Here is a 25,385-nt window from a genome sequence, read left to right as displayed (position 1 = left end):
ATGACCTCAAATTTGCTAAATTGAAACCATTCATTAGCAGAAAATGACTCAAAAAAATATCCTTCTAGTCATGGAACACGACATCAAAAACTAAGGATGTACTGTATGGTGACTAATATAACATAATAAAAAAATTAAAAAAAAATCCTTCTAGAAATTCTAAAATATGCAATTAAGAGTAATGTCTTATTCAAGAATAAGATGAACTATTTAAAGATATAAAAAAAATCAAGGTGCAATTAGCATCTAATGGACCAACATTGTCCATTTTAGCCCACACTTACCTCTCCCGAGGAACAGCGAACCAGTACTCGGGCTGCTTTCTTCGTTTGCCATACTGCTGGACCATGGCTGCAGTGTGAGTGGCAAAGGATTTTCTCATTGGCTTTCCTACTTTAATGCACAGAAACATGGGTGGAGTCTTGCTTTTCTCCTCTTTTGAAGGAAGTATATCTGAATCACACATGAAAAAAAAAACATCCTCAATATTGACAATATTAGTGAAAGTAAAACCTTTCAACTTATAAAGAATAGTTCTCAATCCCCTCTTAGTGACAAAATCAAAACGTACGACACAAACACCATCAAATTAGAACTAATTACATTTTTCGGACCTTCTTTAGCACAAAAGGAAAAAGATTTGCATGTTTCAGTCTCTTCTGCATCACGTAAGATGCCACATATCGGGAATAAGCACAGAAACCAACACAAGGCGGCAGTTCCCGAGAATCCATCTCGATGAATGATAACAAGGACCTATTTACTCCATAGGGCAATTTGGCTTAGAAAAGAAATATCTTCAAAAACATTTCAAACCCCTTTAGATTTAGAAATTCAAGGTGAAAAGGAAAGTTCCTTGAAACTAAAAAACAAACTACTTTTAAACTAGAAATCTATGTCACAGTTCAAGTTCCCAAATAGATACTATATAATGCTAAGTTTTTTCCCAATTAATGTTATCAGTAAAGATAAGCTCTATTGAGAGACTATTATTCTTAAACAATTGTTCTAATTTCGCTTGTAATCACAAGTTTCAGAAAGCCAACTGCACAGCAGGATATAAAGATACTAAAGAAAAGTGGCTTACCTTCAATGGGTACCTGAATTCTCTTTAATAGCCACAACTGAATTTCGGACTTATTATCCATTTGTGCGCCTTGGCAGCTGTTGTCCAGAGTAGATTCTGAAGAGGTGTCTAAAGACCCTTTATTCACATTTTCTCCTGTAGAAGAGGCCAGTTGCAATGGGAGGGACACTCTCTCTTTCACCCAGGTTTTATCTGGCTCCTTACTGCCCTCAGTTGGGGGACCACCTCCCTGTGGAAGAGAACTACTAAGGGTGATATCTATTCCCACTCGCTCAGTACTTTTGCCATCACTTAATTCTGCCTTCTGCAAGTTTTCAGGTAACTGTGACCCTTCTTTGTTCTTATTAAGGTAATATTCAATGAGTTTAACTTTATCTAGATCTTCATGTATGTTCAGTGTGTTCTCCACCTGGCTTTCTGGGGAACCAGACTGCTTGTCCACCTCTGGCATTATATCTTGCTTTTCGCAGGTTTCTAAATCTAGGGCCCCCTTCAGTTCGGCATCGTTATCCCTTCCTGCAAAGTTCAGGGCTGCTTGCACCTGCATCTCTGTAGTAGAGCCGATGATGCGGGACTTAGCCTTCCTTAGCTCTTTTGGGTCAAGAGAAAGGCACTCCTTTGAGGTGTCTCTTTTGTCCATTCCACTATCAGTCTGAGAAGAAAGTTCTTCCAAGTCAACAAAGTCATCATCTTCCCCTAAAAGGGAATTTTCTTTGGCTATAGATTCAAATGCAGCACGAGTGTCAGAAGGTTCCTTGCTGACCTTAGTCACTGTGGGAGATCCACTGGTTGCCTCTGTACAAGATTCCAGTGTCTTTAACTTGCCTGACAGAGAGCCATCTGAGGGCTTCATGTGTGTGTATTCTGTTGACTTCTCCAAAGGTCTTATGGATTCAGAATCTGAAGTGATGGTTCTCTCCCCATTCTGCTGCCGTTTTTCCTTGTTGAGAGATTTAAACTTACTGAAGGGGTTGATATCTTTTTCTGAAGCCAGGTCTTCCCATTCTCCAGGCCTGTACAGAGGACAAAGATCCTGAGGTAGGTCACTGTCGGGGGAAAAATGGTGGGTGCACATGGAATGTTAAAAACAAAACCAAAAACAAAATGGAGGAAAGGCAAAAACTTAAAACCCAACCAAAAACTAAAACATAAATATACCACAACTTAAATTTATGTTGAAATGATTTCAGAATGAGGAAATGAAATCAAGAAATTGACTTCAAAATGAAACATAAATAAATCACAAGGAGGGATAAAACAAAGAACCATGAGAGTTGCATATCCTACTAGAAGGACATGAATGATTTTTGAATTCATTTATGAACATGGAGATATCACACACCAAATTTTTAATGATGAAACAATGTTTCTGATATTTATGAAGGAAAGGACAATGGAAAGGAAGTGTTTTAGTACTATGACCTAAATTCTTTAAATATTCAAAGCTGTTCCTTTTTATAAAAATAATATATAAACCAACTACATTACTTCTGAATGGCCCATTGACTGAGTAGCTACTCATTTAACTGTTGTATAAATTACTAGCCCTGAACCCTAATTTTGAGTTTCAGCACTTTGGACCTGATGTTTTCAAGAACAGATATCCTTCTACTCTTGAGGGAGATGCAGGAATCTTCCACTATTACTGTGAATATACAGCACCTGCTCCATTTTACACTTTATAGAAAAATAAATCAAGTAAGCTCTTAATAATACTTAGGTTAAAATTCTTAATTTCTTGACTCATAACAATACCATTTTACCTTATGGCAATGGGCACTGGTTTATCAGCTGAAACATACCGTCCCTTAACAACAGATGCTTTTCTACCCAGATCTGAATTACACAAAAATACTGATTAGACATGTTCTCCAAAGTTTACAATAAATGGTCAAGAAACATAATCTTTAAGCCATGGGCTAGCAAGATTTTGAGTAACCTGTATTTTCACTTACCGTAGTATTCATACTGGGTTAACACACAGATATATAAAGACCCTTTTTAAAAATAACATTTTTAGATTTCAGAAATAACTCTGTTTTCTAAAAAGGCTAGATCATATTCAGGTAATACTTTACTATCCTGGCTTTGAAATAACTAGGGCAAGAAAGCCACAAAGTACCAGGAAGTTCTCAAGTTGTAAGATTATCCCCCCAAACTTATTTTATAAATCACAGGCATGGAACAGCCATGCTTTTCCAACAGAAAATAAAAGCCTACATAATTGCTCTGACAGATGCTTTAAAAAGCTTCTTTAATTCATAATTCATTTCAATTCAAGAAGCATGTGTCAAGCCCCTCCATGCCATATGCTAAATGCTGACTTTCACAGTGTCTCTGTCCTGCAGGAACCTGCATGCACAAAAACATCCTAGCCAGCACTAGCATCCCAGGAGACAAGAAACATGCTCCAATCCTAGAGTCAAATAAACTAGTGCATTAGGACCCCACATTTAATTTGGCATCTTAAAGGTTATAAGAAGTCTTAGAACAAAGAAACTCGGCTCTTCACATACTTGGTTAATGAGCAAAACTTTCTTCCACGAACATCCGAGACCCCTTCTCATGTCTTCCTTCTCTACGTAGCTTGACGCCCACAAACAGATGTGACTGCACCCTGCTCCGCCTCCTATGCTACCCTGTCCGCCCCTCCCTTCTTGTTCACCTGCCTAGTCCAAGTGGAGACTAATTTAACTCTCTGGTTTTTTGCGCCGCAGCTGCCGAGCACTGCTGGGGCAAAGTCTACAGTGGGGTCAACTGGCACAACTGTTAATGTTTTCTAGACTCAGCCAGGCACCTAACGTGGATAATAATCCCTCCACTCGCTCCCTTCCTATTGTTTGCCTGGGGCACCTGGACTTAGGAAATGCCCCACACAAAAAATATGAAGTGTGAAGGTGAGGATGGGGAGATCTTACACACACACACACACACACACACACACACACACTTAAAAAGAAGATTTGCACATTGCAGTTAGATCATTTGAACTTCTTGTTTTACAGACAACTTTTAATAATGAAAATTTAAGCTATTTTAAACTTTTAAACACTTGATGGAATTCTGAAGTCAATACTGATTTTATATCACACTGATCCCACTCACACATTCTGTTTTGCCCACTGGTGCATATACTGTTCACTAGACTGAAAAGTCTTCACACACTTCGATCCAAGGCAGGAATGTGCACGATTCTGAAATAAACCGAACACAGTAGAAGCCAATTCTTAACTCTTCTCTCTCCCTCCAGCTACAGCATTAACCCTGTACCCCAGATCATTAAACACAATCTCACAATGAGAGAGATCTTTCTGTAAAGACGTACCTCCCCTTTCTATTCTTGAAAAGAATACTTAACATCCTGAGCTGAAGATGTGCCACAGTATTCCTCCACTAGAAGCCATCATCGGGCAAGAAATGGCCCATCGGCCTGGCCATCCACTTCTAAACTGAACTCCCTCTCCCCTCATTCTCATCTTCCTTCCTCTTGTTACAGAGAACCTAATGTTCATGCCTTATTTCCAGAACTCATGTCTCACGTCCTCTTCTCTGCCTCCACCTGGGACTCCAAGGCAGCTGGCCGCTCCCTCCCAGGGGTCTTCGTGGGATGCTGTGCGCACCTCTCTGCATACGACACACTTAGGTATCACTTCTCTCCATCTGTCTCTTGCACCCACGAGACTGCAGGCTCCTCAAGGGCAGAGGCCATGACCCACTCATCTTCATACCCTTGTCACCCAAGGGACACGCAATAAGATGAAGTAGAAGCCTCCACAGCTCGGACAACAAGATTCCCCAGAATGATGAACAGTTTCAGAGACGAATGAAAGGTTCACATAATAACAGCTTACACTTGGTACATATCAGGCTATTTTCTAAGAGTCTTGGTGCATTAGTACGTTTAGTTCTTAAATACAGCCCTAAAAGCTGAAGAATACTGTTCATTCCATCGAACAGATGAGAAAACTGAGGCTCAGGACTGAGTAACTCGGGCAGGTCACAGCCAAGAGCCAGGGAAACCCGGGCAGTGCAGCTCCAGACTTAGTCATCCTGCAGACCTGCCTGGCTTGCCACACTGCCACCTGCTCCTCTCGCTTGGATACTTCTGGCAGAATTCACAAACCGCTTCAGTGCCTGTGCTCTGTGCTAGCTGTAGGAGCTTGGAGTTGGGGAAGGGCCGAGTGGGTCAGACGCCAAGGACTGTGGGAGTCCAGGGAAACCTGCTGGTATAAACCCCTAAGGACTTTGTGTCTGGGTTAGTTCTCTAATTCCCTTCTCTTCTTTTCCTAAGTCCCAACGGCTAGCTTCCCTTTGCACAAGAAGGACCCACTGCTTTCCCTTGACCTTCCTATCCCTGAGGATTGATGAAGATTTTTACTTCTAGTGGACATACAGAAATAGAAACATTGACAAAGTGACAGTAAGAATTCAATTATCCCTTGAAATGAATCGATTCCCTGAGCTCTCTTAAACCTCCTTGTCTTTTTTCATGGGGAGCTTCCTTCTCTCTCTCTCTCCTTTTTTACCAAAAAGCCCCTCAGTTTTAGAGGGCAAAAATAATCAAGACTAAGGTAACATTCAGTTACCAGTGTTACTCCCTCTTCACACCACAGCAGTCCGGCTACAGAGGCAGCGGCCTCCACACTCTCCACGCCAAGCTCTCTCCATGTAGGATTAAGGGAACATGGGAGTTCGAAGACTGCCTATCCTAGAATTTGAATGAGAACAACGTAACTCTGTGTAACAGCTAAACGGAGAGAAAAACACTATTCTCTTATCGGTAACCTAACATTCTTTCAGAGAAACTTCATTTCTTCTTTCATTAATTCATTAAGAACACACATTGCTTTTCAGAAAAGACAAAGAAATACCATTTTTATGTGCTGGCATTTTTGCTTTTCTCCTTTCATATTTGTATGTTCAACCTTTCCCTTTATCTTCATTTCCTCTCATTTCCCTATTTTTAAAAAATATTTACTGCACAAATCTTCCACCCTCAAATTCACCTCTACACAATCTCACTCCTGCCAATGCCCTCACTTTTCATTGCATCTAATTCTCCAAATACCCGAGGGTTTTTTGTTTGTTTGTTTTGGTAAACAAAGAAATCTCTCTTACGATGGCAAGGCGTCTTTGATCTTCATGTGGGAAATGTCATTGTAGAGAGCAATGGAAACCACCTCTTCCATGGGGCAAATGAGGCCATACTCCTCACAACCATTTTCAATGACCAGGGGATCAGACTTGTGAGGGTCAAACATGATGTTGTTAGGAGTAACGATCATGACGCCTCCGACCACACCCTGTGGGAGAAAGGGAGAAAGGCCAGGATCGCTACAGGCAGAAATGCAACCACCACAGCTGCTTTAATGAACTCATGCTGCCGTTCCGTTGACTCTGGGGAAGCACGGTATCCCCCGTGACGATTGTGTCCCCTGTCAGAGGGCTAGAAATGCAATGTTGGGTCGTTGGGTACTGTGTGGTGAGGCAGAGAAGAGAGAGCTGCCTCGCTACCGCGGTCCACCGAGCCTGGTTCTGGCAGAGCTGCTGCCATAGCCCAATCATGGTGGGACCTTGGGTTGCACGTCGATATCTCACACCCCCCCTTCGCTATTACATGGCAGGGGCTGTCCCAAGTGCTTTCCCACATGAGAACTGGGTGCTTTACAATTCACTCAGCACACGTTCACCACGTGTCCGACAAGTGCATGGCACTCAGCTAAGGAAGCATCTGTCTCAGAGCCATGGTGCCAAATGAGAGTCCTAATATTTTTCTCTAAAAGGTTTAGAAAGGCTACATTCAGCAAAATTTGACACAGATAGGAATATGAAATTTTTACAGCCAGAAATAAATACAACTAAACTGTGGAAGTTAACAGCAAAACCCAACAATTTGGTGGGAACTTCTATCTGAAGCTTGGTCGTCAGTGTACTGTTTTAGAGATGGCCACAAGGGTATTATCGACCAGAGATAGCAAGACACAGAGGACTGCCCTGTAGGCAGACTATCTTGGTACTCCGAATGAGTAACGGATCATCGTTGTGAAAAATTCTGCATTTCAAGCATTACTTATTCTTGGTTGCAAAAGTTACAAATGCATATTGATAATGTATCTTCCTACCATTTGGAACCTGGCATAAAGTCTCTACTATGAACACAGGAATTCACTTTGTATCAACATAACCTTCTTCAGAGGCTCACTGAAAGTTGGATTTGCTCTTTGTAAAACACACCAACCATCAAAAAACTAACCACACAACATAGCAGACATTATGTTTTAATACCAGCATCTCCAGCAGCAAACGGGTTGAGAATTTCACATTTTCCAAGTTAGGAACTAAGATCTTTACATCAACTATCCCTTTTAGTTACCACTGCCCTACAGATTAAATTTTATTATTATTCCTATTTTACAGATGAGGAATATGAAGCTTAGGCAACTCCAATACCATGCCCGTGGTCTCAGAGCTAGTGGGTAGCAGAACAGGATTTTAAATTCACCGAGTCTAACTCCAGCCTTTGCTATCAAGCATATATTATATTGGCTCCCTAGCAATGTATGGGCCAAGAACTGAAAGAAAAAAATGATAAATCCAAGGTCACAAAGAATCATATAATATGTAAAATGCCAGGCATCCAACAGGGGAAAACAAATGGACACTTATGAAATCTTATGGTGAAACTTTGGGAAAAATATTTTAATGTCTCCCACATTGAGTAATTTGGAACCTACTTTAGTTTTCCATGGAGTTCAAGAAAAGGAAACAAATTACACTGCCATATACCTTTCCGTCGGTGAAGTATCGGCAATTCATTTTTAGAAATTTTACCACGCCTGGCTCATCTTCTTCAGAAGTGGATGATAAGACTCTTTCAATGGGTTTTAAGGCCTTTCTTGCTAAGTCAGCATCCTTTAAAAAAGCAAAAATTCCCCAAATCAAATAGAAGCATTGTTTACATAGATTATTTACATAAATCAAGCCACACAAGTTCCCTGTAAGGAACTTGTTTCTATTTAACTTGAACAGGAAAAGAGGCAAATATCCTTCATCCTTCAAAAATTATCACAAATACAGTAAGTATCCAAATCGCGTTAAGGTTTAAACAACAAGTGCGTATGTATGAAACCATAAAAATGGCTCATCAAATGTTTATAGAAAATAACCTAAATGAAGGAATTCATATTTGACTCATGGTTCAAGTTCTCTAGACTTGGAGTAGAAGCTGTACAAATCAACGATCAGTCTCATTGAGAGCTTAACGTCATACTTCTACATAAATGAAGTGTGCGTTTTTGCCTCTGAGACCTTAAATGTGAACAGGTTTCTTTTCGATAGGATGCATTCTCTCAGCTAATGACAGATCCTTACCCCTACCCCTGTGGGGGAATTTCAGATGACAACCTGTGAAAAACAGCATGTAAAATTGTACAACTCAAAATACGTATTTGGTAAATATGAATGTCAGCTCACAAATGCCATACATACAGGCAGCTTATCGTATTCTGCATCTGATGATGAAGGAGAGACAGTAGCACCAGGACTGGACGATGATAACCTTAAGGTACTGGAAGGAAAGTTGGCATCTGGCACAAAAAGGACCTGCGAATGGGAAAGAGAAGCTGAGGGTGACAATCGGGCAGGCACACACTAGGCAGGCTCAGAACAGCTGCTCTCTGCACAGGAGCATGCTAAGTACATGGAGGAGACCTAGTCGGCCTTCGCAAAATGCGTTAAGTGCCTTGGGGCTTTCTAGACTAATCCATGAAACAATACTCTGTAACAGGAATATGTGCAGTGCAAAAGGTAGGGGACACACCTACAGATGCTGCAGGAGCTCACAGAAGAGAACAAGGTGGGGAGCACCCTGGGCGGGTTGCAGACAGCAAGTGGGTCCAAGTGAAGCTCTGAACAGTACGGGAGATTTAAATAGGGAGGAAAGAAGCTTCCAGGGAAGGGTACTAATAGTACAAGGGAAGACAGGAGAGAGTAGCATGGCGTGCTTCTAAACATAACACCTGTGTCAGGAAGAAACGGAACGAATCCACGCTTGCTAACTCTAAGCAGGCCCTGCGTGCTAGCAGAGTAAGATCACTGTATGTAAGTCGTATACGGTCATATCAATAACCTCAATACTTTCTCTTCTATCACTGTCAGCTTACCTAAAAACAAATATTAAAATCTCCCAAATTGTACAAAGAGCCTCCTCCTGCAAAATGTACTGGCTCCTGAAATGTCATTATCATCTTGTCATTCAGCACACTTCCAACGAGACACGTGACATTCTAGCATATACCATATACACTCTTACAATGATGACGTCTACTGTTATAAAACATAATTAGCATTAATCATATAACAACTGTTCAACAGTGTTTGTTATTCACTCTTCCCCATCTTGTCTCTGTTTTAACTTTAGTTATTCAAATCTCTCTTCAATCCAGAAAAAATGTGAGGCAACAACAAAGACACCTTATGACGAAGGTAGGAAAACCAACATCAAGGAGAAGTAAGACGAGGACTAATTACCACTGAAACTACGTGCTCCAAAATTAGTGAACACTCATTGAGGGGTGAGCCATAAAACACGATCTGAGTTTCCAAATAACCAATGCAAAGGGACAGACATCATTTGTCAGCAGAATTCAACTTCCATAAGATAAAAAGAAACCAGTTTCTCATAAGTATTTTCTCCTTGAATCTCATAAAGAGCATTCCAGGCTAAACTACTTGTCTTTGATGACACAGTGATAGTTAATACAACAACTAGTTTTGGAAGACCGTTCTTTGTAACATCTTCAATGTGGATCAGTGGCAAATGCCACCGTGTAGAGCTTCAAAAGAGCAATTACTGAGCCCTAAAATTATGTGGTCTCTGTAGACAGCTCTCTTACTTACCTTACGTATCTAGACTGATGAACAGATGACATTTCTTCCAAGCAGTCCTCCATGAATTTTTTTTAGGTATCTGAGCTCTAGATAAGTGTTAGGCAACACAGATCAAGATTCTATTGTCTGGCCTGTTCTAAATGTCACATCAAAGGGATAATTCCTGTGTTTACAGAGTTCGTTGCAGTATAAATAGAGGTGACTGTTGGATACTGGGAGGCTCAGTAAAAACACCTGCTACCTCAATATGGAAGTGAGCCTAGGACATGGGCAGGGTAACGTTTAACCACTGACTTCAGAAAATAAAGCTGGGTCTGCTCCAACACACAGGCAAATGGGGGACATGAGGTCTTCATGTTCTTTACCGTAGAACAAACCTGCTGTCATTTTAGCCTAGAAAATTTTCTAAGCATGTGTAGCCAAGGTACCCGGTGAATATAAAAACAACTTAAACCATGTCTCTGCAAGGTAACTTCTGAGTGTACTCAAGATAAACTACGTGAAAAAGTACATTCTTTGCACATGTCCTGAAATTTGATGTAAGTACCCAAACTAACAGCCAAACTCAGGACCTTCTAAAAAATTTTTATGCCTCAGTTATTTAAAGTTTGTCTGTTACTGGTTTTGGTCTTTTAAGCAACAAAAAGTCTATAGTAAGATTTTAGTTCAGTAAATTACAACTTCCTCTGAAAATTACCTCTTACATGTGGTCAATCACCCAACCAGACCAGTTTCCTTTCCTACCTCATGGTGACCATCAAATCAGTCTCTAGAAGGGTGAGTCTCAAACTTTTTGGAATCAGAGCAGATAAAACCAGCTTTGAGTTATCAGATCCACCGAGATTAAAGGGATACCTGCCCCTCGACGCACTAAGACAAAAAGTTACCTACAGTTTTTGAAAGCCCATCAATTTCACTCTTCTTGATTTCTTAACTTTGTCAGCAAAATCCTGATTAGTGCTGGGTCCTGGGACAGCCAACAGCACATAACTGGTTATATGAGGGACTAGACAACAAAGCAAAGGTTATCATAGAAAAGACATTAAGGAGGGCACGTATTGCATGGTGCACTGGGTGTTATACGCAAGTAATGAATCATGGAACTTTGCATCAAAAACTAGGGATGTACTGTATGGTGACTAACATAATATAATAAAAAAACATTATTATTTAAAAAAAAAAAGAAAAAAGAAAAGACATCAGAGATATTGTGGCCCAACCCCCAATTTCAGGGATTAGGAAAGTGAGGTCCAAAAAAGGAAGGGACTTGCCCATGTCAAACAGCTACCACAAGGCCAGTCAGAAACAAAGCTTTAGGGCTCCTATTTTGGGTGTTTTTGCCATTACAATCAGCATATTAAAAGAGTCCTTTTACCTCCTGTTGGCTATTGGACCTTAAACTAGTACCAATATTTTGTTTATGGACATAGTTAAAAAAATAAGAAAAAACTCTAAATTACGTTCCTACATTCTAGTGACTATAGTCTTCAGCCTTGAATTAGTAAATATACACCTAGGTTCTCTGCTATGAGTTAGTGACATATTATGTACCAATACTCCAGATTATAAGAAACCTCAAAAAGGACAAATCTACTATTAATTTTCCTAGAGATCAATTTTTATGAATTTTTGAAGAGTTTTAATGAATATTTCCCCTCAGTTACCTGGTATCGGCAGTATGTTAATTTCTCCTTTTGACAAGGACATTAAATACTAAAAGCACCATAATAGAAACTGGCCAACTCAGGGCCTGTTGGCTTCATATGGGGCCCTTGAATGAAATGCAAAGAATATCACCACTTCCTCAATAAAGTTGTACTTAAAAGTAGCAGTATCTATTCTGAAAGAATCAAATGTTACTATCATGTAGAGGGGCAGAAAGATACTCAGGTAAGTCAACAATGAAACCAGAATGTGCTCACGGCAGACGGTTCTATGGATAGAAGGGGAAACTTGGCCTCAGTTAGGACGTGCCAATGACTGGGTCATTTATATTTATTGGCTAAATGTAGTTTGAAAGTAGAAATACAAGAATATCTTAATATGTGGTAGGTACTAAAAGAATTTGCTGGTTTAACTGACAATGGCAAAATTACACAATTAGTCAATTTCATTCAGTTTAATAAATGAAGTATTAAAAACCTGGGAAAAAAATCATATGGCTTTTTCTTGATAGTCCTGCNGCTGAATTTCTCTGCTTTTGGCTGACTGACCATTTTTTTCAGGTATCAAATCAGGACAAAAACAACAAAATTCTGCCTTATTTAGTTAGTTATTTTAAGTAGGCTCCATGCTCAGTGTGGAACCCAACTCAGGGCTTGAACTCATGACCCTGAGATCAAGACCTGAAATGAGATAAGAGCTGGACGTTTAACTGACTGAGCCACCCAGGCACCCCCAAATTCTGCGTAATTTAAAATCCAATGATGTCCATTATATATCCCAAGAGTAGAATAAACTGGAACTTGCACTTTTAAATTAAACATTCTAAGAACATTTGAGTTACATTCTACAGAAGAAAAAGTCAAATTTAACTTCTCTTCATGCCATAGGGAACACCCACAACATAAACCAATGATAGTTAACTGTGTTAATCATTTGCAAAGCATTCATCTCTGAACAGTTCCTCAGCTCCAGAATGCTTTTAGAATTCTTGATCTAAGGGAAAGATTGAACCAATGCCCATCAACACCAATGTTAATCCTGTGACACTAACAGTGAAGCATTAAACATGGCATTAGAGATAAATGCAAAATTTCTAAAAAGTAATATCCAACAAGAAAAGAATTACCTGGCCTGGAACAATAGTATGTGTGAAAAGTTTATTCAGTTCCACTAATTTATTGGGAGTGATGTTAAACTTCAGGGCTATGGAGTTTAGGGTGTCCTGGCTTCCAGCCTAGAATAATCAGACAAACAAGATTCAAAATATAAAGCAAAAACAAAAAACAAAAACAAGCTTTACTTTTAGTAGCCAACATTCATCTATTTGTGATATGAGTGAACGAAAAGTAGTTCTCTCCAGACACATTATGAAAAAGAAAATGAATACATTCTCAAGTCTTAATAAAACCACAGAAAAGCGGTCTTAAATCAGTTCATTTCTGGGCTCCCTTATCTTCAAATTTCAGTGTCCACTAATTAGATTTCTAAATCTACTTTGGCACAGCTTAGCTGCATGGAGTAGAAGTTCATGAGATACAATACAAAACTGTAAGTAGAAAAGAAATAAAATACATACATAGTACCCACCCAAAAGGGAAGTCAGGGCTACTTTCTCTATTCTCAATGTTCTGTCTCTTCACTGCTCTAAAGGCTCTTAGATGGTGACCTGTTAATGGCTGATTTCCTCAGTGTCAGCCCAACACACAGAAGGTACTCAAAACATTTGACCAATGAATCCAATGGAAGGCAAAGAAATGGGAAAGAAATTCAGATTAGCCAATCACTGCTCAGTCATTAAAATGACAACTTCTCATGGTCAGCCAAATTAATGTCTAAATCTGTGAAACCCGTGATACATGCCTCAGGTGGAGGTTTCTTTCCTTCCCTAACAGAGGCGGAACGGGACTAAAGAGGGCAACGAGATGATGGGAAACTTCACAGTAAACAGCTCTACCCAAAACAGTCTGCTACCTCTGGGCAGGCTAATATCCCAAACTCCCTGTCTAGGCTCACTGGATGGAACTTGTTAGTGGGAGGTCACTCTGGTGTGTGTCACTAAGAAGTTCCCATCTACAGCCCTGGGTCAAGACCTGTGGCTGTCCTGATATGCAAAACTGGCTTCCCCAGGTAAGCCCTGAATGAGGCCGCGAAGGGAGGTGGCAGCAGGAGGTCATGGGCCAGTGAAGATGCTGATGGACAATGAAACTCACCACTGCCCTGAGCACCAAAAGGCCCCCAACCAGATGAATGCTCTTAGACTAATCAAATTCACAGTTACAGATGACACCAAAATGACCTCAAAGCATTTCTGGAACAAGTTAGTATATAAATACATGTATTTTTTAAAAGTCATTGAAAAATTAACAACATATGCCCCTACGTCTACCCTGAGCAAAACCAGCCTTACTAAAACTAGAAAAATAAATAAAAATGTTTTAAAGTACACATTGTTTTTCCAATATTAGATATTTACATAATATATTCACATCTAGGGGTTTTCAGGGTTTAGGAGTCAGTACAAGACACACCTTGAGAATGGAGATTAGAGCTAGACTGTTGGATCTGAATTGCACATTTGCAACTCACTAGCTGTGTGACCTTGGGTCATTTGCTTAACTTGTCTGTGTCTCGGTTTCTTCCTCCATCAAACAGATAATTAAAATTCCTGCTTCACAGCACTTACTTCATGGCAAGTGATCAAAAAATTTGTTTCATATTTTTAAGAACAAACTTGTGGAATATACTGTTTAGGGAGTTCAGGGAAGGAAAAAAACGTTAACAATCTGGAGTTATTATGTAAGGATAAGACATAAATACAGAATCAAGCCAGAGACCCTGGGACAGATACTAGAATCATTAAATGTTTAAAACAAACAGATGCAAAAAAACAAAAAAAATTAAAAAACCCTAAACAAATGTTTGAACATCCACAGCTCTGGAGCAAAATAAGCAATCTAGTCAGCGCTAGCATGGTTCTCTAAACACAAAGTTAGGAATCACCTTTTATTCCCAATGGCAAGTACAAAAAATAACTTGCCAAGTAAAACTAATCTCCATAACCTACCAAACAGGCAGGTACATCAGCATTACTAATTTGATCATCTGTTTCTGTAAGTTAATGTGGGGGTCGCTATTTACTCGCACTGCATCATTCAATATATACTTTGTGAAGCATCTCCTAGCCAACACCTCTTCTCATTTCTTTGAAGGGGCTTGTGAATAATACTGCTGGATACACACATGGCTTTAGAGTTCATATCATTATTAATGATAAATAATCCAACACTTCTTGAGTCCCGACTAGGAGGGTAAGGCACTGTGCGAGGTGTCATGGGGATCAAAAACATATTGTAGACCGTGATAAAGTGAAACAAAAAGTCACCCCAAATCCCTTCTGGAAAGGACTAGTCCTATAACCCCCAGAAAGATGCCTGGAGATATTCACAGAGCACTGAGCATGAAATGCCTGTGCCAGACTCTCCTGTGAGACTCTAGAAAGGCTTGGAGATCATTTACCATTCCAAAAGAAATGCCAGGGAAGGATCAGGTCTTGCTGGTTGCCTTACACAGAGCCTGGCATAACGTATGAATAATCAGTAGAAAATAAATACACACGAGAAAATCACAACCAGGCAATGGCAACAGCACTTCATTTCTTATTAGAAGTCAGAGAACACTCCTCAACAATGCTACTTCAAGGTGAATTAAAACAAATCTAGAACTGAGTGTTTACTTTGTCATAGAGCTGGGATAAATGGACATAGCTCCTGGCCTCCAGGAGTTCACTCTTCAGGAGAGGGATAAGCACATGGCACATACTGTGAAAGTGCAGGAATGGACACGTTATTCATCTATCCATCCAACAGTATGGAAGCCTATCCCCGGAAGCACCAGAAATACAATGGTGACCAAAAAGGGGTCCTTCTCCATGGGTCCAAGAATTAAGGCACAAGACAGACATTAAATAACAATCACATTAGTGAATTAACAGTGTTAAACTGAGATAAATTATGTAAAGGAACATGAATATGAGAGAGTAAAATCAAGGGATCTGGCTGGCTGGTCACAGAAGATAAAAATGAAGTCATGGAAAGAAGATGTCAAGGACAAAGTTCTGGCTTGCAGAAATGTGTGGCTGATGGAGCTGCTGCTTCTTGAAAAAATACCAAGCCTGGAGGTCTAAGTGGATATGATGAGTAGCCAAGTGAATCCGGTTATGGAACTCAGAAGGCATGGATGCAATGAGACCTAAAGTTGGCCATCTCTGGCATATCAAAGGTAATTCAAGTCACAGGTTGAATGAGATTGCCCAGGGAGAAAATATGGAGGGAAGAGAAATGACCTAGAACAGGGCTTAAGAAGCTTCATTGATTAATGGGCACATAAGAGGAATGCAGCTAAGGGGCAGGATGTGTCAGGGGGAAACATCATGCAAATCTAGTGATATTAACAAATGTTCATACCTCCTGTTTATACTTACAGTGTATTCCATAGTACCATGGGGCTTCTGAACCACCATCTTCTTCTCTTTTTTATCATGTGTTTTGTTTTGATTGTCATCTGAAGAATAAAGTGTACGTAAATAATTTCATTTTCAGGGATCGAGGATAGGGTACATTAAAACATTAAAAATACAGTACAGTAAAACCCACTTTCAGAGCACCTGGCTGGCTCAGTCAGCAGAGCACGAGACTCCTGATCTTAGGGTTGTGAGTTCAAGCCCCACACCGGGTATAGAGATTACTTAAAAATGAAATCTTTAAAAAAAAACCAACAACAACACTTTCAAACTAACAACAACAACAACAAAAGACACAACTAGAAAAATGGACTAAAGGCACCAATAGACCATACTCTTAAAAAAAAGTACTCTTCATCAGTGAACACTTGAATAAATGACTTATGTTAACTATAATCAAATGAAACAAATAACAATGAGGTAATGTTTTATGGTTATTAAAGTAATGGTTTAAATGATAATATATAATGATGCAATTAAAGTAAAACTAGTATAGTTATGATGTACATGATGTAGAATGAAAATCAATACCACCCTTTTTTTCATTGAAGTATAATAAAAATAACATAGTGAATCAATAATTCTATGCATTACTCAATGTTCACCATACAATGTTATTATATTATTACTGATTATATTATCTATGTTGTACTTTTCATCCCTGTGACTTATTTATCTTATAACTGGAAGTTTGTACGTCTTAATCCCCTTCACCTATTTCACCCATCCTCCCGAACCCCACCCCTCTGGCAACCACCAAATTGTTCTCTGTATGTAAGAGTCTATTTTACTTGTTCATTTGTTATTTTTAGTTCTACATATAAGTGGAATCATACGGTATTTGTTTTTCTCTGTCTGATTTATTTCACTTAGCATAATACCCTCTAGGTCTATCCATGTTGTCACAAATGGCAAGATTTCATTACTTTTTATGGCTGAGTAATATTACATACACACACACACACACTCATTCTCTCTCTCTCTCTCTCTACACATATATATACACACAGCCACATCTTCTTTATCCATTCATATATCAGTGGACACTTGGGTTGCCTTCATATCTTGGCTATTGTAAATAGTGCTACAATATATCTTTTTTATTTCGTGTTTTCATTTTCTTTGAGTAGACACTCAGTAGTGGAATTACTGGATCATCTGGTATTTCTATTTTTAAAATTTTGAGGAAGCTCCATACTGTTTTCCACAGTGGTTGCACCAATTTACATGCCCACCAACAGTGCACAAGGGCTTCCAGCCCTTTTACAAAGTGATTTGTCAATATGCAACAATAGCCATAAAAGTGTTCATTCTTTGATTCAGTAATCTTTCCCTTAAGGATTTATTGTAAAGAAAAATTCAAAATAAGAAAACCTCCGTATATCATAATATATGGTTTGTGCAATGTTATTTATAATACTAAAAATCTAGGAAGACCAATATGCCCAACAACATATTGTAAGTTGGGCCATAGACTTTGCTATTTTTATAGGCCAAAACGGGTCGACCTACGGTTTAGCACCTGCAGTATGATTTAAATTAATCCCCATGCTTAAATATATCCCGATATAATCAGCCCAGATACTGAAAACCAGAGAGACATACTGCAATGGATAAAAACTAAAGTGACAAAAAACATAAAATTGAATTAACTATATGAAAAGATGCTCTAACTTGTATGTGATCAGAAAAAGGCAAATTAAGACGAGGCATCGTTTTACAGCTATTAGCATGGCAAAAATCAGAAAGTTGGATAATTTTAGTGTTGGCAGAGATGTGAACGGCTAGTAGGAATGTAAGCTGGTGTAGCCATTGCAGCAAATTAAATATATATAGCCCACATGACTCAGCAATCTAACGCACATACACCCTCTCCCAGGAGGTATACACTTTATAAGTATCATAAAGTCCCTTGCTGGAGGATGTCGTCGGTGGCAGCAGAAAGCTGGAGGGTAAGCAAAATGTAGTAGACATGCTCTGGGATTCTAGGCAGCAGTTAGAAATAACGAGCCAGAAGTATATACTGCACCGTGTTTACATCAAAAGAAAAAGAATGGGATGTACAGAACACCACCAAGAGGTATATTTACAACAGACGCACACAAAGAACTACACGTTTTCAAGGCCACATCCAAATAAAAGTCTACGCACCGAACACAGAACGTGCGCAGCAGGGAGAGAAATGGGCGTGGGGAATGAGGATACGAGGAAATTAATGGATAAATAACCAGGAGCCTAGCTCCCACCAGCGATGACAAGCCACGAACTCAGAAGTGTGATTAGCTCAGCACTCTACATCTGAGGTCCCGCAGCCTCCCACACCCCACATGCGGGTCCACAATGTCACTGCATCCACATGACAAGTATGAGCGTACTGAGAACTGGAAGGTAACACAGAAACACGAAGAGGTTAATTCATGTACTGATCTGCCTTTTAAATATCTCCTTTATAGTAATATAAAGAAAACAAGAAAAAAGGAATAGATGCTGTCACTAGAGTCCCTTTCCAGTCATTTTTAGGTTCAGTTGGATCCATTCACAGAACCAAAGAGCCTCTGGAAATTCCTCCAGACTATAAAGAAAGTGACCTCCCTCCCCTCAGGTGGCCACGTCTAAATGACTTCAGGAAGAAGAGACAGACAGTGTTTTTTAGATCTCCAGATCTCTAGATTCTGTAGATAGGGAAAATTTACACAGCCTGATGAAACACCCAACCACAGTATTTTACAACTCTTACGATCTGGTATTCCATCCTTCTCTATGTCGGCTCTATTCTCTGGCCCACCCTCCTGCCCTTCTCTGGTCACTACAAACAGCTGTCACCGTAGGTGCTCTTGCGTTCACAACAGGCTCTTCCCATCCTTTTGTAAGCACTTCCCATTTCTAGAACCTATCCTCTTCCCATCTGTGGCAGCTTCTGGTCCATGCCTGTCCATAAACTGTGCGTAATTATTTCTGGTCCCAGTGGATCACTGTTATAAGCCACCAGACCATGAGTTTCCATACTGCTCAGCTGCAAAAGAGAAATTGGTGCTGGCTGAACTTTTCAGGATAAAGTTAACCTGCACGCCTGAATTAGTACAAACTTTTCCTTTGTCACAGGTGGGTAGGCCAGAAAAATGTTAAACATAGTAACATTATAAATAAAGGGGGGGGGGAAAGCCTTCCCTCCAGAATCTAAGACTTTGAAATTCTTGAGATAAGGACCTTGATGTCTACCCATGTTTTAATATCTTGTGCCATAATATGATACCCGGTACGTAGGATCGAATGAACTTCCCAATACAGGTCCCTGAGCCTGACAAGCTTGATTATGGGCAACACTGTCCTTGACAGAACATCACACCAGGAATATCACAGGAACTATCAAACCCACAAGCCATTTTTACAACTGAATTTAGTATAGACCGAAAAGAACCGGCTAATTCTAAGGACCTAATTTAATTGTCTTCACACCATAATAGCACAAGGTAGGGCGCCTGGGTGGCTCAGTCCGTTAAGCTTCTGCCTTCCACCCAGGTCACGATCCCAGGGTCCTGGCATCTAGTCCCGCATCAGGCTCCCTGCTCAGTGGGGAGTCTGCTTCTTCCCCTGCCCCTCACCCTGCTCATGCTCTCTCTCTCTCACTCTCAAACAAATAATAGCGCAAGGTAAAGCTTCATATTGCTTCCTCATTTTTTCTTTCATTCAATTTAAAGATGGCCAGCCAGGTGTCTCCGTGGTGAAGTCCCGCGTACCTCACCTAGACAGGCTCTGCAGCACATCGTCCATGAAGCCCCGGAGAGAGCCGCGAAGAGGCGGGAGCTGCCCTGGGCCAGGACCCGTCGGGCGCGCTGCAGGAGGGGGCTCCACCTCCAGGGTTTCAGGGGAGGGCCCCTCACCATCTCGAGGGCGGAAGTATCTCCCGGGGACACTGACACCTCTGCTTCCAGCCTCAGCCGCCTCAGCCCTTATATCGACACAAGCTCGGACCCTCCCCCTGTTTCGGAGAACCTGGAGCAAATGACGCAACAGGATCTCCTGCCGGAGGGGAAACCTGACCAGATGTTCCTCAGAAACCATTCCGAGCAAAGCAACTGACCCTCCTCCCTGCCCTGCCTCAGGAAAAAAAAGTCTTCAGAGGCAGTTTTTTGCGGCCCAGTAAGACAGTGACTGTGACAAAACTGACACAACCCCTAGAGGAGAGAAACATAGGCCCTTTGGCCCAGCCTGTCTCATTTCTCATAAATCCCAGATGGGGGAGTATCTGTGTTGACCTTGACCCGGGTAGACTTGCCCCCAAGCCACGCCTCCTCTCTTCCCACCCCAGAGGGGGGCCGGGTGTCCGTGACACAAGGCTCTCCACCCGTGCATCTGAGGAGATTCTAGACACAAGTTTCCTGAAAGAAGCCTCCTCTCCGTTCCCTGGGGCTAACTGAAGTTCACGTTCAGGGGTACATCCAGGGCCCACAGCCGCACGAAGGCTGATGTGAAGGAATCCTTTGCAGCGGGGTCTGTGAAGTCTTGGATCAGGCTGCAACTGCCGAAGCAACACTTCTAAGAGGAGCCGAGGTTTGAGGGCAGACCCTAAGGAAAGCTTACCCCTCGGGAGTGAAGAGAAGGGTGACTCCTGGGAGTGGGGAGTAAGAGACTCGGAAAGTGAGTGCAGTGGAGAAAAGCTAAAGGAAGACTGTACTGACAACGTCAAATGCTGCACAGAGGAGGAGAAATGAACACCGGCAAATGGATCCCTGGGAGGCCACACAGTTCCTGACTTGGAAACTGGAAGGATCTCAAGACAGATGGTGTTAACCCTCTCAGGAAAGTAGGGACAAGGCCTTTCACTAAAATGAAACAGGGGCAAAGACAGGATTGGGAGCTTAAGGGATTGTGAAATTTGGATGAATTACCAAGGTTTCCACGGCGTGAATATTGAAAGAAGCAATAAGGGTTCACGAAGGGGTGGGGTCTAATCACCAGGGTGACAGACCATGTGTGGAGTGAACAAATACCGTGCTGCCTTAGCCACCTGGGGGGTGTAGGGCAGCGAAGGGAGCGCAGTGGCAGGTGAGGGGCCCTGAGATGCTGCAGAGAGCCGAGTGGCCTGATGTATTCCTGTCCTACTGCTACTGTAACGAGTTATGACAAACGGAGTGCTTCCACATTAAAAATAAGCACTAATTTAGTATCTTACAGATCTGTAGGTTCCAAGTCTGACATGGGTCTCAACAGGCTGAAATCAGTGTCTGGAGGTCTTACTTTTCCTTTGTCACAGGTGGGCAGGCCAGAAAAATGTTAAACATAGTAACATTATAAATAAAGGGGGGAAAAAAGCCTTCCCTCCAGAATCTAAGACTTTGAAATTCTTGAGATAAAAGGACCTTGATGTCTATCCATGTAGACATGGAGGAAAAGTGAGTTAATTTCCTTGCCTCCTCCAAGTGCTGCAAGTAGGCTGCTTTCTGGCTCAAGGTCCCTTTCTCCACCTGCAAAGCCAGCTACACCCAACCGAGTCCTCCCACATACCATTTCTCTAGCTCCTCCTCCCCTTCTGGTGCCCTCTTCCACTTTTAAGGACCCTTGGGTTTATACTGGGCACACGTGGATAATCCAGGATGCTCTCTTTGAGGTCAGCTGATTAAGCAACCTTAATTCCATCTATAACTTTAATGTGCCTTTGCTGTGTAACCTAACAGGTTTTGGAAATTAGGACACAGACCTGCCTACCACAGGTGGAGAACAGGTTTATAGGAAAAGATAAGAGGCTCAGATTCAAAGAGGGAATACTGGGGGATTCAAGTAGTGATCTGAGCTGTGAGTGTGCTGGGGGATCGTAGGGGATGTTAAGGAATGCAGCACTGGCTAGATGTTCTGGTTCTGAGAAAAAACCCGCAAGAATAAGACAATACCAATGTCGTTCAAACCTAAGCATTTGTCACAGACCACTGGAGATGGGGTGAAGTCAGGACAATAGACATTGTTCACTACTGTCCTTGAAAACAGAGACAAAAGATAACTGTGAATTCCCTGGATCTTGATTCCATAATCTCTATATAGATACAGGAAAGACAGAAAAGACAGTGTGTAGCCTTTTTTTTCTGTTACTAATGATCTGAATAAAGCAGAAACAGAATGTGGAAAGTATCAGGGCAAATTCTGTACTCACCTTAACACTTAATCGGTGTGTAGATGTCCTCTCCTCTTACTCTTCTTGAACAAATCCATTCTCTCCCTTCCTTCCATCTCTATCATAAGACCATCTGAATGGGGTACACGAGCTGACAGCACAGGACCTTCAACAACTTGTCTAAAAAGGGAGGACAACTGTCCATGGCATCCAAATGAAATGGATTTGTAGGGGCAAAAATTGTCTATGTCTCTCCCGATCTTTCTATGAAAGGGGCACCCTGATTTATAAACAGAATCTACTTCCAATGACAGGCATATCCCCACGCTGGGAACTGATGCATTTGGCTGTGACAGTTTGATGATATGAACCATAAAATCAAGTCATGTGCCATCTCCCTATGTCACTAAATATTTTTCTGATTACAATTTGGTTTGGGGGTCAAAATGAGCTGAGTTCAATTAGCAAGCCTGACACATTCTCACAGCTGTGCAATGTTAATGAAGTTATTTGAAATCTTTATGCCTCTACTTCTTTATCTGTAAAAGGAAGAACTATCTCATAATGTTGTTCAAAAGATTAAATGAAATGACAAGCACAGTGTTCATCTCAAAGCCTGGCACAGAGTAAGTGCTTAACAAATGCTAGTATTAATAATAATGCAGTCAACATAAGTTAATAGCAATTTGAATAGAGTAGGGTATTAGAAGAATTATAAACCTTAAGCAAAAAAATTTCATTCCCAGAACACAGGAGTGATAGAACATTAATATGACGGATGATTATCAATTGTTTAAAAGAGAAAAACCAGATCTGATCACCACTTGGACACATGCCAAGGAAGCCTTCAACGAAATTAAACAGCCATTGTATTAAAAAAACACAAAATTTAAAAAAATAACACCAGGTAGAAAACTAAAACTGGAAGTGAACTTCCTTAACATGAAGAACTTTTAGTTACTCTTTGATATTCATTAAAAATATGCTCCTGAAAAATCAACAGAACCCTAAAAGTTGTATATTAAAGGCAATTTCCCTGTGAGAACGGAAGCTGAATGACCTCATGAGATCACTTCCTGGTCTGTCCCGGCTTGTTCCTTACTAAACACAGCCTGAACTAAGGCACCACTGAGGCCCCAGCCCCACTTTCTAGAAGACAGACTCTAGGGTATGCTGTGGGAGAAATACCCGCAGGCACTGCGGGCGCTCCACCCCATTCTTCTTGCCCCGTTGTTCTGTGGGAGACAGGAGTACACGCAACTTCAATAAAGCTCTCAAGGCTTCAGGGGATAACATCTCCCACTCCGCTAACTGTAACAAAGACGCTAACCTAAGGTGATACAAGATAAACCACAAAAATTTAAGGTCGTAAAACTAAACTTTGTCATGGAGATGAAAGCCTCAACACTACAAACACAAGAGAGACCCAGCAGTTGGAACTCCCGAGGCTGAAGAGGGAATCTCTGCCACTCTTTGGAGGTCACCTTTCACAGCACTGCGAGACAGCGCCTGCGCCTGCGCCTGCGTTTGACGCACACCCATTTGTTCACCAATGGTCTCCGTAGAAATCAAGCATGAAACTCTCCTAAAGCATACCTGAGGCAACCGAGATGAGCTCTTATAACAGAAACTGAAAGCAAATATTAAAACACCAATATAAATACAAAAATTCCTTCTATAATGGTTTATACTCAACTGTGTTTTGGAATCCCCAAAGGAAAAGATAAAAAGAGTTTTAGAGATTGAAGAGAAATAAAATTTTGACTATTAGCAGATGAACTGTCTACCTAAAGAACCAACATCATAAAAATGTCCAGAAAATCATGAAATTGTTCAGTAAGGTGGTCAGATATAACAGTCTTTTATATTTGTGATAGAAGTGTATTTTGAAAAGTCCCAGGCATAATAGTATGAAACTAGAAAATGTCTAGGAATAAACAGAATGAGATAATGGCAAGATATATATAAGGAAACTTTAAAAGGTTTACTAAAGTTAATGTAAATGGAAGCTTGAATAAAAGGAGGTACATATAATGTTCCTAAAGTGGAAATCTCATTCTTGTAAATATTTCACTATCTCTTCAAATTAATGTTTAAATTAAATGCAATTCAAATAAAAAAATTTTTTTTGGAGAAGGAAAACATGCCAAATTGATCATCATATTTCTCTGGCAGCTAAATACATCGTAAGACTATCCAAAATTATTTTTAAAAGAAAAATGACAGTAGGAAGCCTGTATTGATGTTAAAACAAACAATTATAAAACCACAGCAATTTAAAAAATGTGGTGAAATATCAAAAAATCAGAACTATTTTGAAGGAATTTAATGTAACACAAAAATGCCTTTATAAACCAGGAGGAAAAGCCTGGCTTTTCCCATAAATGCCATGTAACTTCAATGTTAGAGGGGAGGCTTTGGCATCAGACAGACTGAATGACAGTACTGGTCTGCCCCTGGCTCACTGTGTGATTAACTTTACTTAATCAAAGACAGTTTCCCAGCGTGTAAAATGGGGATACGGATGTGCCCAGCTGACTCAGTCAATAGAACACATGACTCTTGATCTCAGATTCCTGAGTTCAAGCCCCACGTTGGGTATGGAGCCTCCTTAAAAAAAATTAATTAAAAATAAATAAATGGGGATCCCAACTGGACTCCCACAGAGTTACTGTAAGGATTACATAAGGCAATTCGATTAAGGTAAAGCACTCTACGATGTGTGAAACAAGGACTCAGGAAACTTCAAGGAATACTATTAAATGAGGTTGGGTGAACACCGGTTAAGATTCTAGATCACTCTTAAATCAGTGCAGATAAAGATTTAATAGTTAAAAATATAAAGTTAGAAATGTCCTTGAAGAAAAATACAGGATTTGTATTTGCTTAAAGAAATATGTTCTCTATAGGTCATATACGCTTCTGAAATTACTGGCCTCACACTGACAAGAGTGCAATGAAAATGTTTTTATTTAGCATCTTAAGGGTAACTTCTGGAACACCTGAATCATAAGGTGTTACAATAAAATCCTTCAAAATAAGGTATGTCATGAGGAAACTTCATCTCCTGAGGATGGAGAGGGCAGGGATGTGAGGAAGAACGGACTATACTAAATACA

General features: G+C 40.5%; 1 protein-coding gene across 16 annotated transcripts in view; it reads right to left on the bottom strand.

Moving 5' to 3' along the window:
- Nucleotides 1-25,385, bottom strand: part of NCOA7 (nuclear receptor coactivator 7) — a 153,458-nt gene that overhangs the window by 41,182 nt on the left and 86,891 nt on the right. For 15 of the 16 annotated variants that reach the window (XM_040627764.1, XM_040627762.1, XM_040627758.1 and 12 more), the window contains 7 exons: nucleotides 16,122-16,201; nucleotides 12,768-12,875; nucleotides 8,576-8,689; nucleotides 7,874-7,999; nucleotides 6,206-6,390; nucleotides 1,088-2,133; nucleotides 285-453 (listed from right to left, as the gene is read on the bottom strand). In XM_040627764.1, coding sequence (XP_040483698.1) covers nucleotides 285-453; nucleotides 1,088-2,133; nucleotides 6,206-6,390; nucleotides 7,874-7,999; nucleotides 8,576-8,689; nucleotides 12,768-12,875; nucleotides 16,122-16,201 — 1,828 coding nt within the window. The remainder of the gene's footprint in view (nucleotides 1-284; nucleotides 454-1,087; nucleotides 2,134-6,205; nucleotides 6,391-7,873; nucleotides 8,000-8,575; nucleotides 8,690-12,767; nucleotides 12,876-16,121; nucleotides 16,202-25,385) is intronic. The other variant, XM_040627769.1, reaches the window with a different exon arrangement.

Source organism: Ursus maritimus, unplaced genomic scaffold (genome assembly GCF_017311325.1).
Source record: "Ursus maritimus isolate PB19 unplaced genomic scaffold, ASM1731132v1 scaffold_13, whole genome shotgun sequence".
Taxonomy (NCBI): domain Eukaryota; kingdom Metazoa; phylum Chordata; class Mammalia; order Carnivora; family Ursidae; genus Ursus; species Ursus maritimus.
This window is presented reverse-complemented; position numbering and strand designations above follow the sequence as displayed.